The 24,362-nt window shown below is 42.2% G+C and overlaps 3 protein-coding genes and 1 pseudogene across 3 annotated transcripts; 2 read left to right on the plus strand and 2 right to left on the minus strand.

Moving 5' to 3' along the window:
• Positions 1 to 1,056, minus strand: LOC116677970 (zinc finger protein 239-like; the record flags this gene model as incomplete). The annotated part of the gene is made up of 2 exons (XM_032508130.1): positions 1 to 350; positions 603 to 1,056. Coding segments are annotated over 2 exons (522 nt in total), but the record flags the coding sequence as incomplete, so codon positions are not given.
• Positions 1,057 to 4,433: 3,377 nt separating this feature from the next.
• On the plus strand, positions 4,434 to 7,246 carry LOC116677963 (general transcription factor II-I repeat domain-containing protein 2-like). The gene is given in 3 exon segments (XM_032508113.1): positions 4,434 to 5,192; positions 5,194 to 6,073; positions 6,875 to 7,246. Coding segments are annotated over 3 exon segments (1,821 nt in total). The 3' UTR covers positions 7,057 to 7,246.
• Positions 7,247 to 14,372: 7,126 nt separating this feature from the next.
• Positions 14,373 to 18,430, minus strand: LOC116677975 (Fc receptor-like A). Its single transcript, XM_032508132.1, has 5 exons — positions 18,379 to 18,430; positions 17,982 to 18,245; positions 17,660 to 17,902; positions 16,073 to 16,294; positions 14,373 to 14,621 (listed from the first exon to the last, which is right to left on the minus strand). The coding sequence occupies exons 1-5, from the start codon at positions 18,428 to 18,430 to the stop codon at positions 14,509 to 14,511; spliced, it is 894 nt and encodes a 297-aa protein (XP_032364023.1). The 3' UTR covers positions 14,373 to 14,508.
• Positions 18,431 to 18,519: 89 nt separating this feature from the next.
• LOC116677976 (clumping factor A-like) lies at positions 18,520 to 19,905 on the plus strand (annotated as a pseudogene).
• The last annotated feature ends 4,457 nt before the right edge of the window (positions 19,906 to 24,362 follow it).

A 24,362-nucleotide genomic window follows, 5' to 3' on the forward strand; every position in this document is an offset into this window, starting at 1 on the left:
TAAGAACAAATACTCCTCCGTTGCAGCATTAGTGAAACAGCGCTAGCAGTTGAACCCTGACCTCAGAATATTTTATTACAGGAAAAAAAGCTCATTTTGAGTGGAGTTAACCCTTCAAAGGGAGGGAGCGTAATACGTAGTCGTAGCCAGGATAACATCCATGCTGCTCAGAAGATAAAGTTACTGCTGGTCAGCCTTCAATGTGGAGAGAAGATCAGAATATAACAACACAGCTATCAGGGCATGAGGAGGAGGAGGAAACAGCTTGGCTCTGAAACACGTTCACAACGAGGCAGAGTGAATGCGCTGGTGAGATTTAAGGGTACCACTCTCAGAAAAGGTTTTCCCACATTGATCACACCAGTACGGCTTCTCTCCAGTGTGAATGCGCTGGTGTCGTTTAAGGGTACCACTCTCAGAAAAGGTTTTCCCACATTGATCACACCAGTACGGCTTCTCTCCAGTGTGAACACGTCGGTGGATACCTAGGATATCACTCCTAGAAAAGGTTTTACCACAATGTTCACAGCTGAACGGCTTCTCTCCAGTGTGAATGCGCTGGTGATTTTTAAGTCTATCACTCCTAGAAAAGGTTTTTCCACATTGTTCACACCAGTACGGCTTCTCCCCAGTGTGAACACGTCGGTGGATATCTAGAGTACCACTCCTACAAAAGGTTTTTCCACATTGTTCACAGCTGTACGGCTTCTCTCGAGTGTGAACACGTTGGTGAGAGTTAAGGCCACTACTAAGAGAAAACGTTTTTCCACATTGTTCACAGCTGTACGGCTTCTCTCCAGTGTGAATGCGCTGGTGAGATTTAAGATTCACACTCTGAGAAAAAGTTTCCCCACATTGATCACAGCTGTATGGTTTCTCTCCAGTGTGAATGCGCTGGTGTATTATAACGTGACTACCCCGAGAAAAGGTTTCCCCACATTGATCACAGCTGTACGGTTTCTCTCCAGTGTGAATGCGCTGGTGTCTTTTAAGGTGACTACTCTGAGAAAAGGTTTCCCCACATTGATCACAGCTGTAAGGTTTCTCTCCAGTGTGAACTCTCTGATGAATCTTTAAATATCCTGATGATGTGAAAGATTTGTCACAGTGTTGACAGCGGTGACGTTTGGGTCCCTCTCCTCCTCTCTGTTTCTATAGCAACAGACAAACAGAGAGATAGTGAACAACCTTCTTTAGACCCTGGACTTGCTCTCACTCACAATTTTTATTTTTATTTATAACGAAATGAAGGTAAACGTTTGCCAATTGGTTATTATGGAAGCAAATGTGATTTTCATGACTTTTATAAGTTCCGGAAAATTGTACGTTTTAAGGCACGTTGTAGTGAAATAAGTGTAATGCTGTAATGAAACAGCGAGAGGAAGCGTGGCAGATGATGGCGGACCGCCTGAATGTGGAAGCAGCCTAAAAACATATTTACGGTCATGTCACCACTCAAGGAGTTAGGATAATAACCATTTACACTTATTACCAGCTGTAGCCTACTCCTCAAAGTGCTCATGTTATGCTTTTGGGCTTTTCTCCTTTATTATTCTAAATATCTTAATATTTGTACATGTTCTGTTGAAGGACTTACCATCTTCAACAGAAAACACTGTTCACAAACCGCTCCAAAGAGCTCTTTGCTTTCCTTAATACTCTGCTCCTGACTGGCTAGTAGTCCTTACCTAGGTACTGTCAGGGCCCTCATACTCTGCTTCTGACTGGCTAGTAGTCCTTACCTAGGTACTGTCAGGACCCTCATACTCTGCTTCTGACTGGCTAGTAGTCCTTACCTAGGTACTGAGCATGTGCAACTCCCAACAAAGATGGAACAGAAGTGAGATGTCTCACTCTGGAGCTAAAACAGAGAGCTCAACACACAGGGTGAAAAGAGGAGCTGCAGCAATGTGCAGTACAACAAAAATGTGTTGTTTTCTGAAAATTAAACCACAAGAACCAATTCTGGTACAACTTCTAAATAAAAGTATGAACCTGAAAATGAGCAGAATATGGGCCCTTTAACAGGGTGCAGAAGATAAATTACAGCCACTTATCTACAATGCTAGGATGTGATGCGTGGCTACACACCTCTCTCTCACTCTGTCTCTCCCTCTCTCTCTCGTGGGCTAAATATACATTTCCTCAGTAACATTAACTCCCACTGCTAGCTTTTAGAAAAAGTGTACAGCTGTCTGCGCAAATGACAAGTGACTCCTTCAGTGGTTTAAGGGCAGTAGTCCATAAATGTAGATTTTGAGACTAACATTCAGTTGGTCCGCTATTATCTCCCACTTTTGTTTTGTTTTTACAGAGGCCGAGTTTCCAGCTCGCGCTGTTCATCAATAATAGATAGATTTGTGGGACTCTTCAGTCTGGAGTACCCTCTTTCCTTCACTCACCTCCTCCTCCCTGACACCTTTCCTCTTGCCCTCCTTCTTCTTCTCCTCCGTCTCCTTGTGGTCCTGCAGGTACTCGGTGATCAGGTCCAGGTCCAGGTGGTCTTGCGACTCCCATGTGTTCTCCTCACTGGAAAGGTGAGAGCAGACAGAAGAACATCTCCTCACACTTTTTTTAAGACAATCCATTCTCACTCTAACTTGCATTCCTATTATTCCTTTTTTTCTGCTGCCATCTTGTGAGGTTATTTGTGTGTCTGCAACTTATGTCAACTTTGAGGGCATGATACAATGCTGCAATCTATGCTGTAGATTATTTGCATAAACACATATACAGTACAGGCCAAAAGTTTGGACACACCTTCTCATTCAATGTGTTTCCTTTATCTTCAGGACTATTTACATTGTAGATTATCACTGAAGGCATCACAACTATGAATGAACACATGTGGAATTATGTACTTAACAAAAAAAGTGTGAAATAACTAAAAACATGTCTTATATATATATTGTTATATTCTCGTTTCTTCAAAGTCCCCCCCTTTGCTTTATTGATATTGCTGCAAACCCTTGGTGTTCTCTCAATGATCTTCATGAGGTAGTCCCCTAAAATGGTCCCCCCCCCCCCAGGTGGGCCTTGTCAGGGTTAATTAGTGGAGTTTCTTGCCTTATTAATCAGGTTGAAGTCAGGTTGATACACAGCCGACAGCCTATTGGACGACTGGCAGAATTCATATTATGGCAAGAACCAATCAGCTAAGAGAAGAAAAATGAGATGACATGAGGACCGCTGCATGAAAAGGAAGACCCAGAGTCCCCCCGCCCCCCCCCCGGAAAGGAAGACCCAGAGTCCCCTCTGCTGCTGAGGATGAGTTCCTCTGAGTCCCCAGCCTCAGAAATCACAAGTTCCAGCAGCTCAGATTAGAGACCAGCTGATAGCACACAGAGTTCTAGCAGCAGAACATCTCTAGAACAACTGGTAAGAGGAGACTGGACCAGGTCTTCATGGTCCACTAGCAGCTAGGAAACCACTGCTAAGGAGAGGAAACAAGCAGAAGAGACTTGTTTGGGCCAAGAAAAACAAGAAATGGACATTAGACCAGTATAAATCTGGGCTCTGGTCTGATGAGTCCAGGTTTGAGATCCTTGGTTCCAACCGCCGTGTCGTTGTGCGATGGGGAAAAAGTGACGGATGGATTCTACATCCTGGTTCCCACCGTGAAGCATGGAGGAGTAGGTGTGATTGTGTGGGGGTGGGGGGGGGGGGGGGGGGATTTGCTGGTGACACTGTTGGGGATTTATTCCAAATTGAAGGCCTACTGAACCAGCATGGCTACCCCAGCATCCTGCAGCGCCATGCCATCCGGTCTGCGTTTAGTTGGATCATCATTTATTGTCCAACAGGACATTGACCCCAACACCCCCCAAGCTGTGTATGTCTGTTGGACCAAGAAGGAGAGTGATGGGGTGCTGCCCCTCCACAGTCCCCGGATCTGAACCCAGTCCAGAAGGTTTGGGGATAGCTGGACCGCAGAGTGAAGGCAAAATGGCCGACAGGTGCTGAGCATTCTGGGAACTCCTTCAAGACTGTTGGGAAACCATTTCAGGTGACGACCTCTTTAAGCTCATCAAGAGAATAACAAGAGTGCAACGCAGTAATCAGAGCAAAAGGGGGGGGGGGGGGGGGGGTACTCTGAAGAAACTAGAATGTAAGACATGTTTTCAGTTATTTATATTTTCTCATTGAACGATATGATAATGATATTTATATACACAGTATATTAGGACCAAGAACACCAAGTATTAATCTTCTAGACCACATGTGTCAAACTCAAGGCCTGCGGGCCACATCCGGCCCGCCATACAATTATATCCGGCCCGCGTGATCATTGTATATATCTGTTGTTAATGGCCCTGTGATATGACGCCCCAAACTACAAATCCCATGATGCAGTGCAATTGCCGCCAACGGCAAGCCGCGGTTCAAGTTCGCGGTCTACAACGCTAATATCAAATCAAAGCTAGACCACAACAATGGCCAAGAGAAAAATGTATTCTGAAAACCGAATCTTTCAAAGCCGGTGGGAGAATGAGTATATGTTTACTGAAATTGCAGGTAAATTAGTGTGTCTCCTTTGCGGGAGTAACGTCGCTGTAATGAAGGAGTATAACCTAAGACGGCACTACGAGACAAAACATGAGGACAAGTTAAAAAACCTGAGCGCAGGACAGAAGCTACAAAAGGTAGAGGAGTTGAAGAAGAATTTGACATCCCAGCAGACGTTTTTCACCAAAGCGAAATCACAAAGTGAAGCTGCTGTGAAAGCAAGTTTCATTGTGGCCGAAGAGATCGCCAAATCAGGACGGCCGTTTACCGAGGGGGAATTCGTGAAGAATTGTATGATGAAAGTGTGCGACGTCGTTTGTCCAGATAAAACGCGAGCATTCGCAAATGTAAGCCTCAGCAGAAACACTGTTGCTAATCGGGTTTGTGAGATGGCGACTGATTTGAAAACACAGTTGATTGAAAGAGCAAAGGATTTTGTTGCATACTCCCTGGCCGTGGATGAAACTACTGACTCGACTGACACTGCACAGCTGGCGATATTCATCCGTGGAGTGGATTCCAATTTGTGCGTAACAGAGGAAATACTGGACATTAAATCGATGCACGGGACAACGAAAGGAGAAGACATCTTTGGAAATGTATTTCAAAGTGTAACCGACATGAGACTGCCATGGGAAAAACTTGTTGGACTTACAACAGATGGCGCACCTGCGATGTGTGGTGAAAAAAAATGGACTGGTGGGAAGGATGCGCTCAAAGATGCGGGAGGAGAACTGTGCCGGTGAGTTGACAGTATATCACTGCATCATACACCAGGAATCGCTGAGTGCTAAAGTCCTAAAAATGGATCATGTGATGAAACCTGTAACACAAACCGTCAACTTTATCAGAGCCCACGGTTTAAATCACCGCCAATTCCAGTCTTTTCTGCGGGAAATAGATTGCGAGTTTGGCGATATGCCGTATCATACGGAGGTCCGGTGGCTGAGTCGGGGAAAAGTTCTCAAAAGACACTTTGAGCTGCGAGAGGAAATCTGCCAGTTCATGGACAGTAAGGGGAAAGACTGCACAGTTTTGCGGGATGAAAAGTGGAAATGTGAGTTGGCGTTCCTGGCTGACATTACGTCGCATCTTAGCGCTTTAAACCTTCAACTCCAGGGACGGGAGCACATAATAACTGATATGCATGATGCAGTGAAGGCATTTCAAGTGAAGCTGCGCTTATGGGAGACCCAAATGCACCAATGCAACTTGTCTCACTTTCCCTGTTGCCAAGTAATACTGAACCAAGAAAGTGACACAGTTTTCCCAAATGCCACCTTTGCTGAAAAACTCAGCGCGCTGCGCACTGAGTTCGCCCGGCGCTTCAGTGACTTTGAGGCACAGAAAAGTAATTTCGAGCTGCTTCGCAACCCATTTGCAGTCGACGTGGAAACCGCACCAGTAGAAATGCAGATGGAGCTGATAGAACTGCAGTGTAACGGGACACTGAAGGCAAAGTACGACACTGAGGGGCCAGCACAGTTCACCCGCTTCCTTCCTGAAGCGATGCCGCAGCTCCGCCAACATGCGGCTCGAATCCTGTCCATGTTTGGCAGCACATACAGTGGTGCTCAAAAGTTTACATACACATGCTTAAGTTGACTAAAAAGAGGAATAAAAAATCATGTTTTGGAAATTTATTTTAATACCTAAATTAAAAAATGAGGTAAAATCCAACCTTTAAGGACACCAATTTTCTTTGTGAATGAATAACGTATTGTAAATAAATAAATGTTCTTATTTAAAATACAGGGGTCATAAGTATACATACCCCTATGTTAAATTCCCATAGAGGCAGGCAGATTTTTATTATTAAAGGCCAGTTATTTCCTGGATTCAGGATATTATGCATCCTGATAAAGTTCCCTTGGCCTTTAGAATTAAAATAGCCCCACATCCTCACATACTCTTCACCATGCTTAGAGATAGGCATGGTTTTATTTCAGTTAGACTAATACCTGGTTTGATTTGCATTGAGAGATGATTTTATAGAAAGTATCCCATGCCTATCTCTAAGCATGGTGAAGAGTATGTGAGGATGTGGGGCTATTTTAATTCTAAAGGCCAAGGGAACTTTATCAGGATGCATAATATCCTGAATCCAGGAAATAACTGGCCTTTAATAATAAAAATCTGCCTGCCTCTATGGGAATTTAACATAGGGGTATGTATACTTATGACCCCTGTATTTTAAATAAGAACATTTATTTATTTACAATACGTTATTCATTCACAAAGAAAATTGGTGTCCTTAAAGGTTGGATTTTACCTCATTTTTTAATTTAGGTATTAAAATAAATTTCCAAAACATGATTTTTTATTCCTCTTTTTAGTCAACTTAAGCATGTGTATGTAAACTTTTGAGCACCACTGTATGTGTGCGAGCAGCTGTTCTCTGTGATGAAAATTAACAAAACGTCACACAGGAGCCGCCTCACTGATGAACACCTGCAATCCATCCTGAGAATCTCCACAACACAGAACCTGACCCCAAACATAAACCAACTTGTTGCAAAGAAAAGACTCCAAGTCTCAGGCTCTGACTAAATAGGACAAGAAAATTGAATGTTATGTTTTGTTATGATTTAACTTTTACTTTAAATTACATTTTTCATTTACATTTTCAGATTTGTTATATTCCAGCATGTACAGATTTTGAATGTATTGCATTGACAGGATATTGTTTTATGAAGAGCAAAATATTTTAAGTTGAATTTATTTATTTTGGAATGATATCCTGTATTTTGATTCATATTAATCGTTAAAAAACACCAATATTTAGTCTGTTAAATAAATGTTAATACTGTTCGGCCCTCGACATTAAGTGTGTTTTGAGTTTTGGCCCCCTGTGCAATTGAGTTTGACACCCCTGTTCTAGACTCATACTTACTCTGAGAACCCCTTCCATTTCAGCAGAAACTCTACTCTTCCCTTCACCACTCTGCGGTCCAACACCTTCTCCACCACGTACTCCTCCTCCTCCTCCTTCACTGCTGCAGGCTGCACCTCCTTCTCCTCCTCTTCCTCCTTCACTGCTGCAGGCTGCACCTCCTTCTCCTCCTCTTCCTCCTTCACTGCTGCAGGCTGCACCTCCTTCTCCTCCTTCTCCTCCTCTTCCTCCTTCACTGCTGCAGGCTGCACCTCCTTCTCCTCCTTCTCCTCCTCTTCCTCCTTCACTGCTGCAGGCTGCACCTCCTCCTTCTTGCCCATCTTTCCTGCTCTGGTCGCCATCTTGCCGTCTGTTGAAGGTTCCTTTGGTAGACCCGGGGGGGGGGGGGGGGGGGGGGGGGCATGCAGAGATAATGATACAAGGGTTAGAAGAAGTAATGGAGGTGTGAGTGAGTTCTAGCTGACCATGTTTTACTAGATTAAATCTTGTGTTTGATGGAGAAGATGCGAGGGCTGATGAGGGACCGATCCACAGGACTACAGAGTGTCAAGGATCTCCTGCATTCAGACTGAAAGAACTACTAAAATGGAAGGCCCAAAAGTCATTAACTGGAGCTCCAAGCTACAGGCACAGTAGCCTGGACCAACCACACTTCATTTAGCAGAACATCTCCAGATGTTCCTGTGTGGAAATGGAAAGTTCAGAAAGAGGTTTTGATGGAGCAACAAGACCGGCCTGGTGCTTCTTTAAGGGAAGAACTGGAAAGATTCCCAAAGAATACGTTAACGTCAGCCATCTTCTATCTAACTGGGAGGTCATGGAGGGATGGAGCAGGACGAAGGACGAAGTAATGTTACACACACTGATACACCGGGAAGAGCCATGGATCAGCTCACTGAAGTAGTGTGTGTGTGTGTGTGTGTGTGTTGTAATGGGAAAATTACATTTAAGCAATGATTTTCATATTAATTATTCATAATAATATCTCCAATGGCTCTCAGAGTATTTGGTTCCTGTATCTGTCCTCAGTTTGATCACTTCGTAGGAGACAACTGGATATGTTATGACTTTGCATTCTCCCACCAAGGATAGACGACGTGGAGCCTGACAGAAACAGTTGTCCTAAGCTGTGTTTATCATAGCAGGTCCCAGGTCGAGACCAGAGCAGGTCCCAGGTCGAGACCAGAGCCTATCCAAGAGACAAGATGTCCTTTTTCAGCTAAGATAGAATGACCGGTCAAGACACTTGACACACGAGGGGCAGATTCAGAAAGATATAAGAGCTCCAACTGTCTGCCTGAGGTCCACTGATTGTTAAGTTTGAGATTAAACTGGTTTTCCAAACAAGGGTTGGTTTTCCTCTGGGGGGGCACTGCCTATAAAGAAGTGTATTACTGATTGTATTTACCAGAACTGTTGCCACTTTGTAACTCTCTACATTGTGGAAGCTGTTCTCGTCATCTGATTGTTCTCTGCAGAAAACTGTTAAACTTCCTCCACCGAAGACCTAGACCTTTAATCCAGTCTGGAGCCTTCAGTCTTTATTTGGTTTCAACAAGGTCTCTTCTTCAACACTAACTCCTCCCTCGCTGAACAGAAACTTCCACAACAGTGTGTGTGTGTGAGTGTTTGTGTATGTGTGTTTAAGTGAGTGAGTGTGTGTGTCTGAGAGAGTGAGTGTGTGTGTGTGTGTGTGTGTGTGAGAGTGCGTGTGTGTGTGTGTGAGAGTGTGTGTTTGTGTATGAGAGTGAATGAGTGAGTGTGTGTAGGGCAGAGATAACATGACCTGCTGCCCTTTAGCTGGGCTGTAAAGAGGGACTGGAACCAGAACCAGGACCCGTCCCTAACATTCAGTCCTGCTTCTGACACATTTAGGAGAGCTGGGTCATAACAGAATGAACCAGAACATCTTATCTTAGAGAAAAGTATTGTAAAACAACTTAATGCATGATAACAAACTTAATGTGTGACCAACATGTCTTCATTTATGATGAAACAATGCTTTTCCCTTTTAGCTTAAAAGTAGAATATATAATGCAAAATCACACACAATGTTTAAGCACATGTAACATTTTAAATCCCAACAACACCTGGAGAATGAAGCAGATTCTGATTAGCCTGTGTCTATGTTAATGTTAACTAGCATGTTAGTTAGCAGTAATTAGCCTGTGTCTATGTTAATGTTAACTAGCATGTTAGTTAGCAATAATTAGCCTGTGCCTATGTTAATGTTAAATAGCATGTTAGTTAGCAGTAATTAGTCTGTGTCTATGTTAATGTTAACTAGCATGTTAGTTAGCAGTAATTAGCCTGTGTCTATGGTGATGTTAACTAGCATGTCAGTTAACAGTAATTAGCCTGTGTCTATGTTGATGTTAACTAGCATGTTAGTTAGCAGTAATTAGCCTGTGTCTATGTTAATGTTAACTAGCATGTTAGTTAGCAGTAATTAGCCTGTGCCTATGTTGATGTTAACTAGCATGTTAGTTAGCAGTAATTAGCCTGTGTCTATGTTAATGTTAACTAGCATGTTAGTTAGCAGTAATTAGCCTGTGCCTGTGTTAATGTTAACTAGCATGTTAGTTAGCAGTAATTAGCCTGTGTCTATGTTAATGTTAACTAGCATGTTAGTTAGCAGTAATTAGCCTGTGTCTATGTTAATGTTAACTAGCATGTTAGTTAGCAGTAATTAGCCTGTGCCTATGTTGATGTTAACTAGCATGTTAGTTAGCAGTAATTAGCCTGTGCCTGTGTTAATGTTAACTAGCATGTTAGTTAGCAGTAATTAGCCTGTGCCTGTGTTAATGTTAACTAGCATGTTAGTTAGCAGTAATTAGCCTGTGTCTATGTTAATGTTAACTAGCATGTTAGTTAGCAGTAATTAGCCTGTGTCTATGTTAATGTTAACTAGCATGTTAGTTAGCAGTAATTAGCCTGTGTCTATGTTGATGTTAACTAGCATGTTAGGTTGCTCACGTCACATCTACGTCAGTTGGAGTCTGCGCAGTAACGCTCAGCCTCACCGGGAAAGAGCTTCTAATAGACTCCACTGGCTACAAGCTAGCACTCGGAGTGCTAGCTTGTAGGCTAACAGAGCCAGTTAGCCCAGTTGGGTCCGTGTTTTCTTTCTTTCATTCCAGTTTCGGGTCTGTCAGTCACAGTGAAAACCGGGGACAGGTCACCAAAACCGGGGACGTCCGGTCACCCTCCACGCGGACTTTAGCTTGTGCTACACTAACTGCTAACGGTGCTAACGATGCTAGCGGGCTAACGATGCTAGCGGGCTAACGATGCTAACAGCCGTTGGTATCATAACTGTTTCAAACTGTATGGATGTAAAACGATATTAACACACACACACACACACGTATGTGTTCCATATGTCTATATGTCTGTATATATATATAAGTATATATGTATGTATATATATATATATAAGTATGTCTGTATGTTTACCTTCTGTCCGGTTCAGCGCGTGCAGCTAACCAGCTTCCGGTGAAGATAACTGATTCTCTTCATCATCACGGATAACGGTCGTTCACCTCGTCACCGCCGAAGGCCCGCCCCTCTGCCCTCACATCGAAAGCTGATTGGACGTAACGTCAACAGCAACCAATAGAATGAAAGTAGGTCAACAGATTTAAAAAAACTGAATTTTTACTGTAACACTGAACACATTCAAAATAAAAAAAAATAACAACGGAAAAAAACTACAAAATAATGTGTATTATAGAGTACACATAAGTAAATCAACTTGGCATGTGTGTAGTAATAACAATGACAGAACCTTTCTTTCTTAAATATTATTTAAATATTTAAAATCCTACAAATGTAGAAAGTGTGTGTGTGTGTGTGTGTGTGTGTGTTTGTGTGTGTGTGTGTGTGTGTGTGTGTGTGTTAATATCGTGAGTACATTTCTTGAGTTATTATTGTATGAAATGATGGTCTAAGTTATGATAAATGTTTATATTAACTCAGTGTTCACATCACTCCAGTTCGGAGGTCTTTACACGGTTTTCCTGCCCCTCAGAGACTGTAATCATTGACTCACTCGTGGTGAAGCTGCTTATGTTTCTATGATGATGTTTTCACCTCTGAGACCTGAGGTCCATGTTACAGTTCATCTTGTTTTAATTTCTATAATAACTTGTAAAACATCGACCCTGGTGTCTACAGTCGAGATATCAACATCATGTTTTCAGGACTAACTGGGCTGGCAGAGGATCTGGGCTGGTAGAGGATCTGGGCTGGTAGAGGATCTGGGCTGGTAGAGGATCTGGGCTGGCAGAGGATCTGGGCTGGTAGAGGATCTGGGCTGCTAGAGGATCTGGGCTGCTAGAGGATCTGGGCTGGCAGAGGATCTGGGCTGATGTGAGGTCACTGGATGTTAAAATGGTTGTAGGACCTTAAAAACAAATTAATGAATAAAAGGAAACATGAATGTTCAAGATACACACACACACACACACACACACACACACACACACACAAAGACACACACAAACACAGATACACACACACACACACACAGACACACACACACAGACACACGCACACACACACACACAGACCAGGACAAGCGGAGCCAGTCTCTCTAATTGCCCTCATGATCTTCAATGATGCCAATAATCAACATGTCATATTTACTAGGGTCCAAGCCCCAGGATGCGTACACCTTAGGGGTCCAAGCCCCAGGATGCGTACACCTTAGGGGTCCAAGCCCCAGGATGCGTGCACCTTAGGGGTCCAAGCCCCAGGATGCGTGCACCTTAGGGGTCCAAGCCCCAGGATGCGTACACCTTAGGGATCCAAGCCCCAGGATGCGTGAAGGGTATGTGATGATGGGGGGGGGGTATTTTAATTCCAAAGGCAAAGGGAACTTTATTCAGGATGCATAGTATCTTGATCCATGAAATAACTGGCCTTTAATAATAAAAACCTGTCTGCCTCTATGGGATTTTAACATAGGGGGGTGTATACTTATGCCCCCTGTATTTTAACATAGGGGGGTGTATACTTATGCACCCTGTATTTTAACATGGGGGGTGTATACTTATGCCCCTGTATTTTAACATAGGGGGGTGTATACTTATGCCCCTGTATTTTAACATAGGGGGGTGTATAACATAGGGGGGTGTATACTTATGCCCCTGTATTTTAACATAGGGGGGTGTATACTTATGCCCCTGTATTTTAACATAGGGGGGTGTATACTTATGACCCCTGTATTTTAACATAGGGGGGTGTTAACTCATGCCCCTGTATTTTAACATAGGGGGGTGTATACCTATGCCCCTGTATTTTAACATAGGGGGGTGTATACTTATGCCCCTGTATTTTAACATAGGGGGGTGTATACTTATGCCCCTGTATTTTAACATAGGGGGGTGTATACCTATGCCCCTGTATTTTAACATAGGGGGGTGTATACCTATGCCCCTGTATTTTAACATAGGGGGTGTATACTTATGCCCCTGTATTTTAACATAGGGGGGTGTATACTTAAGCCCCTGTATTTTAACATAGGGGGGTGTATACTTATGCCCCTGTATTTTAACATAGGGGGGTGTATACTTATGCCCCTGTATTTTAACATAGGGGGGTGTATACTTATGCCCCTGTATTTTAACATAGGGGGGTATATACTTATGCCCCTGTATTTTAAGATAGGGGGGTGTATACTTATGCCCCCTGACTTTTAAGGAAGAATATTTATTTATATATGAAACATAATTCATTCACAAAGAAAATTGATGTCCTTAAAGGTTGGATTTTTACAATTTTTTTAATTAAGGTAAAAAGATCCATTTGCAAAAAAAAAAGAAGAAAAAAACCAAATTACAACAAAAAGTGCAAAATACAAAACTTCTCAAATACAAAAACACACCCACATCAATCACACTCATCCTAATAACTACTGTACATACATCAATATAGAAATCAGTAATTAGAAATGGTTCAGGATGTGTTTTGCATCTATACAGTCTGGTTTTATGGAGAAAAGCAGCGATAACTCAGCACTAAGGTCTAAATTCTGTGCAATGTATTTATTAATGTTCTAGTTTTTATGGGTATTAAGGCGGGTATGAGTCAAAGCTCCGCAGTTTTGGGGACCGAGCCTTTTCCAGGGCAGCTCCAAAACTGTGGAACTCCCTCCCCCATGAGATCCGAATCTCTGAGTCCCTCACCATTTTTCAGTCATGTCTGAAGACCCATCTTTTCGGTTCTGCCTATCCTTAGTTTTTTTTTTTTTTTAAATAAACACTGTCTCTACCCTATTAAGCGACTTTGAGCTCGGGAAAAGCGCTATACAAATTCAATTTATTATTATTATTATTACTGTAATTTACATTTTTATGGATGAAATAAACTTGACTTGAATGCATGGTCTTGTTTGAATCGGCTCCTGATTGGCTAAAATGTTGGAGGGTCTAGTAATATGGGATGTTATTTATCTCCCAGGTCTTTACATAAAGAGCAGGTCTAGATCGGACTCTGGGATGTTATTTATCTCCCAGGTCTTTCCATAAAGAGCAGGTCTAGACCGGACTCTGGGATGTTATTTATCTCCCAGGTCTTTCCATAAAGAGCAGGTCTAGACCGGACTCTGGGATGTTATTTATCTCCCAGGTCTTTCCATAAAGAGCAGGTCTAGACCGGACTCTGGGATGTTATTTATCTCCCAGGTCTTTCCATAAAGAGCAGGTCTAGACCGGACTCTGGGATGTTATTTATCTCCCAGGTCTTTCCATAAAGAGCAGGTCTAGACCGGACTCTGGGATGTTGTTTACAGAAACCCAACCCAACCAACATCATGTCACATGGGGTCTTATGTCACATGATAAACTCACAGCTGATGCTAACGTTGCTAACGGGTATCGTTGCGTCCCGATCACGTAAAGTTAGAAGAAGGAAACATGGAAGACCACACGGATTCAAAATCAGAATTTCAGAAACAGGAGAGGACACACTGGACCTTTAACGAGTCTAAGATCCGGGGTTAAAGACAAAAACTAGAACATGTGGAGTTCCACAGGGAAGCGTTGTGGGTCCTCCCTTTTTTTTTAAACTACGAGGTCTTGAACATTGGAGCTGCTCTTCAGATCAATTCAGAAGTGATGCTCAGTGGAGACAGCGGTGATGACATCATCATCATCATCATCATCATCCAATCCCTCCTCAGTCTGGGGGGTCATCACCACGGCAACAGGCAGGTCATTTCCTAGAGTCAGTTCAGGTCACAAAGAAAGTGTAGGAAATTGATGAGCTGAAATATCAGAAATCAGAAAACCTTCGGGTTGCTGTTGCTCACGGTCTATTCTGGCATTGGTAGACATCTCCTATCCCAGAATGCATCTGTACAGACCTTCCTCCACAGCGTTGTGGCGGAAGGTCTGTGCAGATGCATTCTGGGATAGGAGAAAAACGCTATGGGGAATACATCACAGAGATGGTTTTATTCTGGGCTCACTGCATCTTGTGACTAATTGGATTATTGGAGGGGGGGGGGATCACTAGACGCCTCCCGATACGATATCATTACGATACTTATGCCACGATACAATATTATTGTGGTATTAATAATATTGCAATATTCTGCGATATATTGCAATTTATAACCTTTTTACTACCAACTTCTAATTTTTCCCCAATTTCTAATGATTTCCCCAAAAGGAAACTTATCAACATCTGTTTCATCTGCAAAATGGGACAAACTGACCAACACATAATATATATTATATATTATACATTAAATATTATATATACTATATTTTAAAAGATATATTATATTATATTATATATGGTAATAGATCCTTAGCGTCTGTGTATTGCCACTGAAAATAACGAGATGTGAAATGGAAATGTGTGTTGTGATGGAAGAGTTTGGCTCTGAGACAACTGTTAATCAGCAACTTGGGGACCACATGAGGACAACATGAGGGCAACAGGAGGACAACATGAGGACAACATGGGGACAACATGGGGACAACATGAGGACAACATGAGGGCAACAGGAGGACAACATGGGGACAACATGGGGACAACATGGGGACCACATGAGGACAACATGAGGGCAACATGAGGACCACATGAGGGCAACAGGAGGACAACATGAGGACAACATGAGGACAACATGGGGACAACATGGGGACAACATGAGGACAACATGGGGACAACATAAAGACAACATGAGGACAACATGGGGACAACATGGGGACAACATGAGGACAACATGGGGACAACATAAAGACAACATGAGGACAACATGGGGACAACATGAGGACAACATGGGGACAACATAAAGACAACATGAGGACAACATGGGGACAACATGGGGACAACATGAGGACAATATAAAGACAACATGGGGACAATATGGGGACAACATGAGGACAACATGAGGACAATATAAAGACAACATGGGGACAACATGAGGACAACATGAGGACAATATAAAGACAACATGGGGACAATATGGGGACAACATTAGGACAACATGAGGGCAACATGAGGGTAACATGGGGACAACATGAGGACAACATGAGGACAACATGAGGGCAACATGAGGGTAACATGGGGACAACATGAGGACAACATGAGGGTTAAAGACAACTGTCAATCATCTACACTAGAAAGGTGATGGATTGTAAGGTCAGTGATTCAGAGTCTTACCTGTGGTCCTGCATCGACATAGAGACACCATGATGAAGGTGGAGATGCAGTACGGACAGAACACCACCAGGTGGACCACTAGTCTGCACAAAAGGTGGAGGGAGTCTGAGGCCCGGGGGGGAGCTGCAGAGGTTGGAGGGAGTGGAGCTGCAGAGGTTTCAGGGGGAAGAGTGTAGGGGGGCGGCAGAGAGCTGGGAGGAGGGTCTGAGGTCTCTGGTCTCCCTGTAGAGAGAATCAGAGTCAGGTGAATATCTGGATGAATGAAGTCCTGAAACCAAAGGGAACCTCCTCACCTGGGACGCGTTTATCAGGGTTTTTTTCCCAGATTTTGTTGTCACAGTTTTCCTTTTGTTTTCTCCACTTTTTTGGCATTTGTTTTAATTTTTTTATAATGTTATTTCCAGTGGGGGTTTTTTCAAATTTTTTGTCACTTTTTAAATGTTTATAATTAATTTTTTTTTTTTTTTATTTCTTTCCCCAATTGTTTTGTTAATATTTTACAAATTTTAATAACGCTTCTTTCAAATTTTTACTCACCAATTTTTTGTCAATTTTGTACGTTGTTTATGATGTTTTCTTTTCAATTTTTTGTCAATTTTTTTGGCATTTGTTTAAATTTTTAATTTAAGAGGGTTGAAAAAAATCTAATTGGCCAAAAACATCCAAATCAATAAAGCTGTGTTCATAGATCACAGCCTCCTCACCTGAGACAGACAGCCAGCGGGGGGGGGGGGGGGGGGGGATTCTTTTTATGTTTTGTTTTTCTCACGTTTTTTCCCATTTTTTGTTGTCACAGTTTTCCATTTTTTGTCACAATGAAATTTGTTTATAATGTTTATAATTTTAAATGTTTATAATTAAGTTTTTGGGGATTTTTTCCCCAATTGTTTTGTTAATTTTTTACAAATTTTAATAACGTTTTTTCTAATTTTTACTCACCAATTTTTTGTCAATTTTGTACGTTGTTCATGATGTTTTCTTTTCATTTTTTTGGTAATTTTTTTGGCATTTGTTTAAATTTTTAAATTATGTTATTTCCAATATTTTTTGTTCAAATTTTTTTGTCACTTTTTAAACAAGTTCTTCAATTTTTATATATTTTTTGATTCATTTTTTCAGATTTTTTTCCCAATTTTCTGTAACTCTTTTACATACATATGTGTAAAAAAGAATTAACTTTATTTTTGATGTTTTTTTTCCCAATTGTTGTTGTCACAGTTTTCACTGTTGTTGTCATTCACTTTTTTGTCAATTTTTAAATATTATTATTTCTTTTTTTTCTGATGTTTTTTTGCCATTTTGTCAATTTTTTGGCATTTTTTTTTATCATGTAATTTCATTTAAAAAAAAATCCAATTTTTTTTTCACTTTGTAAACAAGTGTCACCTTGGGCGATGTTTTTGATGTTTTTGATTTTTGTTGATTTTTGTTGATTTTTTCCTGCGTTATTGCAGATTTTCCAACATGTGTCATTTTTTTCAACGCCCTTTGTCATTGCTCTTATATTGAAGGTTTTGTAAAGGGGTCAAATTTTTTTGTAACTTGTTTGGCATTTTTTATAATTTTTTATTATCACAACGTCCTCACCTGAGACAGAGACCCGGCTGGGGGGGGACTCTCCAACACCGCTGATGCTGCACCTGTAGAGGCCTTCATCAGACCTGGAGACATGGGGGATGGTCATGTGACCTGCAGGCCCAGTCCTGATGAAGGAGCCGTCTTTATAGAAAGACGCTGGGAGGTTGGAGGACGTCTCTGTCCTACAGTGCAGAGTGAGGTCTTGTCCCTCCGTCACAGGGAGGACAGGACTCTGCAGGATCACTGGTCCACCTCAACACAGAGACAGACTACAGCATGTCATCCATTCACACACAGCTTCATCAATCCTGACCCCCCAGTCTGGTCTTACCAGGGACAGTGATGCTGATGCTGGTACTGGTTGCTCCCTCTCTGGACTCACACCAGTACACCCCACCGTCCCACGGGAGCATGTAGCTGATGTTACAGGAGGAACCAGCAGGTCTTCCCCAGCCATCTCCACACTGAGTCCTGATGTCCTTTTCTGTGATCCTCCTCAGAGTCCATCCAGCAGAGCTGTCGTCCTCCTCACAGCTCAGAGAGACAGACTGTCCCTGAAACACCTGGGAGCTGTTGGGACTCACAGTCAGAGACACTGGGGGGGGGGGGGGGGGGTAGTTATTACTGCTACTGTGACCAACACTGCTTTCCACAAAGTGACTGGTCCTCTGGGACATTTAAGGAATCTTACATCTTCCCACATGTACTAACTGATCTGAGGTGGAGACCTTCCTCCATCTCATCCTCATCAACCTCATCCTGTGGGATGTTGTTTTTCATCTTTATCTTTATGTCTTTATCTATATCTTTATTTCTTGTTGTCTACTGTCGCCCACGACAACACTGAAGCCACTCCGAGTCTCAGGGGGATGTGGTTTACCACATCTGGTGTTCTGGGGGGTTTCAACGTGTGGAACAAGCCGGCATCTACCCACGTAGGTGTGATGTGTCACTAAGGTGCAGGTTGGATAAATATAGAACTTCTTGTTTGTACAAACACTTTGCGCACACACACACACACACACACACACACACACACACACACACACACACACACACACTCTCACACACACACACACACACACACACTGACAAATTGGTAACACATGATATTGATTATCCTGTTGTAAAATATATGGAATATAAAAGAAATGAGTGAAAGTGAATGAAGGGAAACATACAAGCTTTGGCTTCATCCTTTTCTGATTTTTTTTACAATTTATGTATACATCTATACATATATAGATATACCGTATATAGATGTGTATAATATACATGTATATGAATGTGTGTACATATATACATATATAAAATGGCTCACTAATTCAATTCATGCTTCTTAATCCTAAACCTTTCCAAATAACCACATCTGAACATTGACCACACACGTTATCCCTCTCCACCTTTAACAGGACTCTGACCAGGACTCTGACCAGGACTCTGACCAGGACTCTGACCAGGACTCTGAACAGGACTCTGACCAGGACTCTGAACAGGACTCTGACCAGGACTCTGAACAGGACTCTGACCAGGACTCTGAACAGGACTCTGACCAGGACTCTGACCAGGACTCTGAACAGGACTCTGACTAGGACTCTGACCAGGACTCTGAACAGGACTCTGACCAGGACTCTGACCAGGACTCTGAACAGGACTCTGACCAGGACTCTGACCAAGACTCTGACCAGGACTCTGACCAGGACTCTGACCAGGACTCTGAACAGGACTCTGACTAGGACTCTGACCAGGACTCTGAACAGGACTCTGACCAGGACTCTGAACAGGACTCTGACCAGGACTCTGACCAAGACAATGAACAGGACTCTGACCAGGACTCTGACCAGGACTCTGAACAGGACTCTGACCAGGACTCTGAACAGGACTCTGACCAGGACTCTGACCAGGACTCTGACCAGGACTCTGACAAGGACTCTGACCAGGACTCTGAACAGGACTCTGACCAGGACTCTGACCAAGACTCTGAACAGGACTCTGACCAAGACTCTGACCAGGACTCTGACCAGGACTCTGACCAGGACTCTGACCAGTACTCTGAACAGGACTCTGACCAAGACTCTGACCAGGACTCTGACCAGGACTCTGACCAGGACTCTGAACAGGACTCTGACCAGTACTCTGAACAGGACTCTGACTAGGACTCTGAACAGGACTCTGACCAGGACTCTGACCAGGACTCTGACCAGGACTCTGACCAGGACTCTGGGTCCAGAGACAAACCACTGACCTTGGTTTGAGGGACAACTCAGCAGAGACATCACCACTGAAGACAAGAGACATCCAGGTCAGTTGGACTTTGGTCCGGTTCACATTTTTAAAAATGAAGACATACAGAAAATAATAATAACTATGTATAGACTATAATATTAACTATAGAATATAAAACAAACATTGCTGTGTAACCTAGACTACCGATGTCTCAGTTTTCTCAGTTATTATTATTATTATAAAGAAAACAAAGCGTTACTTACGGAGCAGCCGCAGCAGAGATGCTTCCTCCATCTTGACTTTTGACTTTGATCAGTACCCCCCCCCCCCCCCCCCGTCTTCCTCTGTGACTGACACCTCCGCCCAGGTTGAATACTTCAGTTCATACGCTCACATATGCATGGGCGTATGAATGCAAGAGCGTATGAATGCATGAGCGTATGAGTGCATGACCGTATGAATGCATGAGCGAATGAATGCATGAGCGTATGAATGCATGAGGGTATGAATGCATGAGCGTATGAGTGCATGACCGTATGAATGCATGAGCGAATGAATGCATGAGCGTATGAATGCATGAGCGTATGAATGCATGAGCGTATGAATGCATGAGGGTATGAATGCATGAGCGTATGAGTGCATGACCGTATGAATGCATGAGCGAATGAATGCATGGGCGTATGAATGCAAGAGCGTATGAATGCATGAGGGTATGAATGCATGAGCGTATGAGTGCATGACCGTATGAATGCATGAGCGAATGAATGCATGAGCGTATGAATGCATGAGCAAATGAATGCATGAGCGAATGAATGCATGAGTGTATGAATGCATGAGCGAATGAATGCATGAGCGTATGAATGCATGAGCGAATGAATGCATGAGCGTATGAATGCATGAGTGTATGCATGCATGAGTGTATGCATGCATGAGGTTATGAATGCATGAGCGTATGAATGCATGAATGCATGACCGTGTGAATACATGAGCATATGCATGCATGAGCATATATACATGAACTTATGAATGCATGAGCTTATGCATGCATGAACGTATGCACGACTGAACGTATGCATGCATGAACTTATGAATGCATGGGCGTATAATTGCATGAACATGATCTGGCAACGCCAGATGACTGATGATAAGTTTATGCATTCATACGCCCATGCATTTATACGCTCATGCATTCATATTCATGCATTCATACGCCCATGCATTTATACGCTCATGCATTCATATTCATGTATTCATACGCCCATGCATTTATACGCTTATGCATTCATATTCATGTATTCATACGCTCATGCATTCATACGCTCATGCATTCATATTCATGTCTTCATACGCTCATGCATTCATATTCATGTATTCATACGCTCATGCATTCATGTGCTCATGCATTCATATTCATGTATTCGTACGCCGATGCATTCATACGCTCATGCATTCATATTCATGTATTCATACGCTCATGCATTCATACGCTCATGCATTCATATTCATGTATTCATATGCCGATGCATTCAGACGCTCACGCATTCATACGCTCACGCAAAATTACCGATTAGAACTGAAGAACATTTCTGTATGTGTGAACATCAGAACGTATATCTGTATATATGTATGTGAAGTATATTTAATCTTGACCTTCTTGAGCCAAAGGAGCCATCTCTCTGTAGGTGCCCCCCCCCCCCCCCCCCCCAACTGGCCAAGGTGTGGGAGGAAGTGAGCACAACGACACCTCGCCTCTGTTTAACCACTGACATGTGTCCGAAATAGACTAAAGTAGACTAAAGTAGACTAAAGTAGACTAAAGTTGACTAAAGTAGACTAAAGTAGACTAAAGTAGACTAAAGTTGACTGTGGAGCTGCACACCAAGAAGAGCTTTATCACCCAGGTGGTTTCCATGTGAAGGCATGTGTGGTGTTGGTGCAGTCACATTATCAATCAATCATTCAAAATGTATTTCCATATCACCGTACAGCAACCAGCAGGTGTCCAGAGGGCTTCACATCAGGAACCAGGGGGGAAAAACACATCGTCCAATAGAAAGAGTGGAAGTAGACAACAGTCCAATCAGAAAAGGGTTAGAAAGAAACAGGAGAAGGAAACTGGGAAGCACAGCACCTTCTCTCTCTCTCTCTGCACATGCTCAGTTCACATCACTGGCCACTCTCTGCCTCACTCTGTCATTTAGTTAATTATTTGTTTTGGTTAGTTAGTTAGTTAGTTAGTTAGTTAGTTAGTTAGTTAGTTAGATAGATAGGTAGAGAGAGAGAAAGAGAGAGAGAGATGGTCCAGCAACAAAATCAGTTGCACAGAATGTAAATATAATGAAATGCTAGGATACAATATACATGAAGTAATAATAGGATAAAATACTAATAACTAACTAATATTTTTAATACATACAGGATGGGAATACAAAAGTGTGCAGCTGCTGTAATGATAAATATGTAGATAAACCTTGGTGCAGGAGGTAGTGTCTCAGAGTCTCCAAGCTGCTTTCTTCCAGTGTAACTAGTTTCTTCTTCTTTTATTTTGTAGTAACGAGTAACTAAGACGCTCAGGGGAAACGTAGTAGGTCACAACTAGTTAAAGTCTCACAACAACTACCTCCTAGTAAACACTTGTACAATCAGCTTCTGTTGATATTTCCTGAAAATATAATTTATGATGACGTTATTAGGTTATAAAGAGAGCCGTGACTCATCATCAGCCCGAGCAGCTCGTCTGGGAGGGACGAAGACCAAGGAGGACGAGTTCAGGTCCAACGTGTCATCACATGTCTCTTCCAACCCCGAGACGAATATGAGAAACTATAAACACACACACTCAGATACTCGTATACTCAGACACTCAGACACTCAGATACTCAGACACTCAGATACTCAGATACTCAGATACTCAGATACTCAGACACTCAGATACTCAGACACTCAGATACTCAGATACTCAGATACTCAGATACTCAGATACTCACACTCAGATACTCAGATACTCAGACACTCAGATACTCAGATACTCAGATACTCAGATACTCAGACACTCAGATACTCAGACACTCAGATACTCAGATACTCAGACAATCAGATACTCAGACACTCAGATACTCAGATACTCAGATACTCAGATACTCAGACATCAGATACTCAGACACTCAGATACTCAGATACTCAGATACTCAGATACTCAGATACTCAGATACTCAGATACTCAGACACTCAGATACTCAGACACTCAGATACTCAAATACTCAGATACTCAAATACTCAGATACTCCTCTGTCCTTCAAAAATCACTCAGGAACAAACGGCCTCTAGAGGACATTCGAGTTTTTTAAGTCTAAGTCTAAGTCCTTGATAATAAAGTCCCCAGTGTTAATAAAGAAAAACAAGATGATCTATTATTAAAGATCTTCAGTTGTAATTTGTTGGATGATTTGTCCTTTTTTTCTTCTGTCACAATGCCCGTACTAATAACTAACACGTCTGATAAAATAATATAAAATAAAGTATAAAGTATACATTATACTTCATTATTGGATGCACTTCTTTTCCTCCACTGACCAAACATGGTGTCCACGTGTCCTTCATTGGTTCCCCCCCCCCCCCCCCCCCGTGCCATGTGGCCAGTATAGTGAGTGTATATGAGTGGTTGGCTTTTATCTTCATTTAATGTCAACACTTCCCAGACTTCCTGCTCTCTGTGATGTACACGGAGTACGAGCTGGAGCATGTCGTCCTGATGATACTGTCCCAGGGCCTGGGGGGGTTTCACCTCTCCTTCGTCAGCTTTTACTTTTGGTTCATTTATGTTTTCTACGTTGTTGGAAAAAACATGTTTTGTCAAGGAGTGAATTCCTGAATACATAACGTCACATTGTTATCCAACGGTGGTTCAGAGAGTTTTAAGAGGACGATGAAATCATTCAGCGTGTGCAACCTGAGGACTTTATTTAATATTTTATAGATCAGTCCTGAGATTTTATATAGGGGTGTGGTACAGAAAACACACATTATACACACGTTATACACAGATACAGACAGAAAACACACATTATACACACATTATACACAGATACAGACAGAAAACACACATTATACACAGATACAGACAGAAAACACACATTATACACACATTATACACAGATACAGACAGAAAACACACATTATACAGACGTTATACACAGAAACAGACAGAAAACACACATTATACAAACATTATACACAGATACAGGCAGAAAACACACAATATACACACATTATACACAGATACAGACAGAAAACACACATTATACACAGATACAGACAGAAAGCACACATTATACACACATTATACACAGAAACAGACAGAAAACACACATTATACAAACATTATACACAGATACAGGCAGAAAACACACAATATACACACATTATACACAGATACAGACAGAAAACACACATTATACACACATTATACACAAATACAGACAGAAAA

This window comes from Etheostoma spectabile, unplaced genomic scaffold (assembly GCF_008692095.1).
Source record: "Etheostoma spectabile isolate EspeVRDwgs_2016 unplaced genomic scaffold, UIUC_Espe_1.0 scaffold00006261, whole genome shotgun sequence".
Lineage (NCBI taxonomy): Eukaryota > Metazoa > Chordata > Actinopteri > Perciformes > Percidae > Etheostoma > Etheostoma spectabile.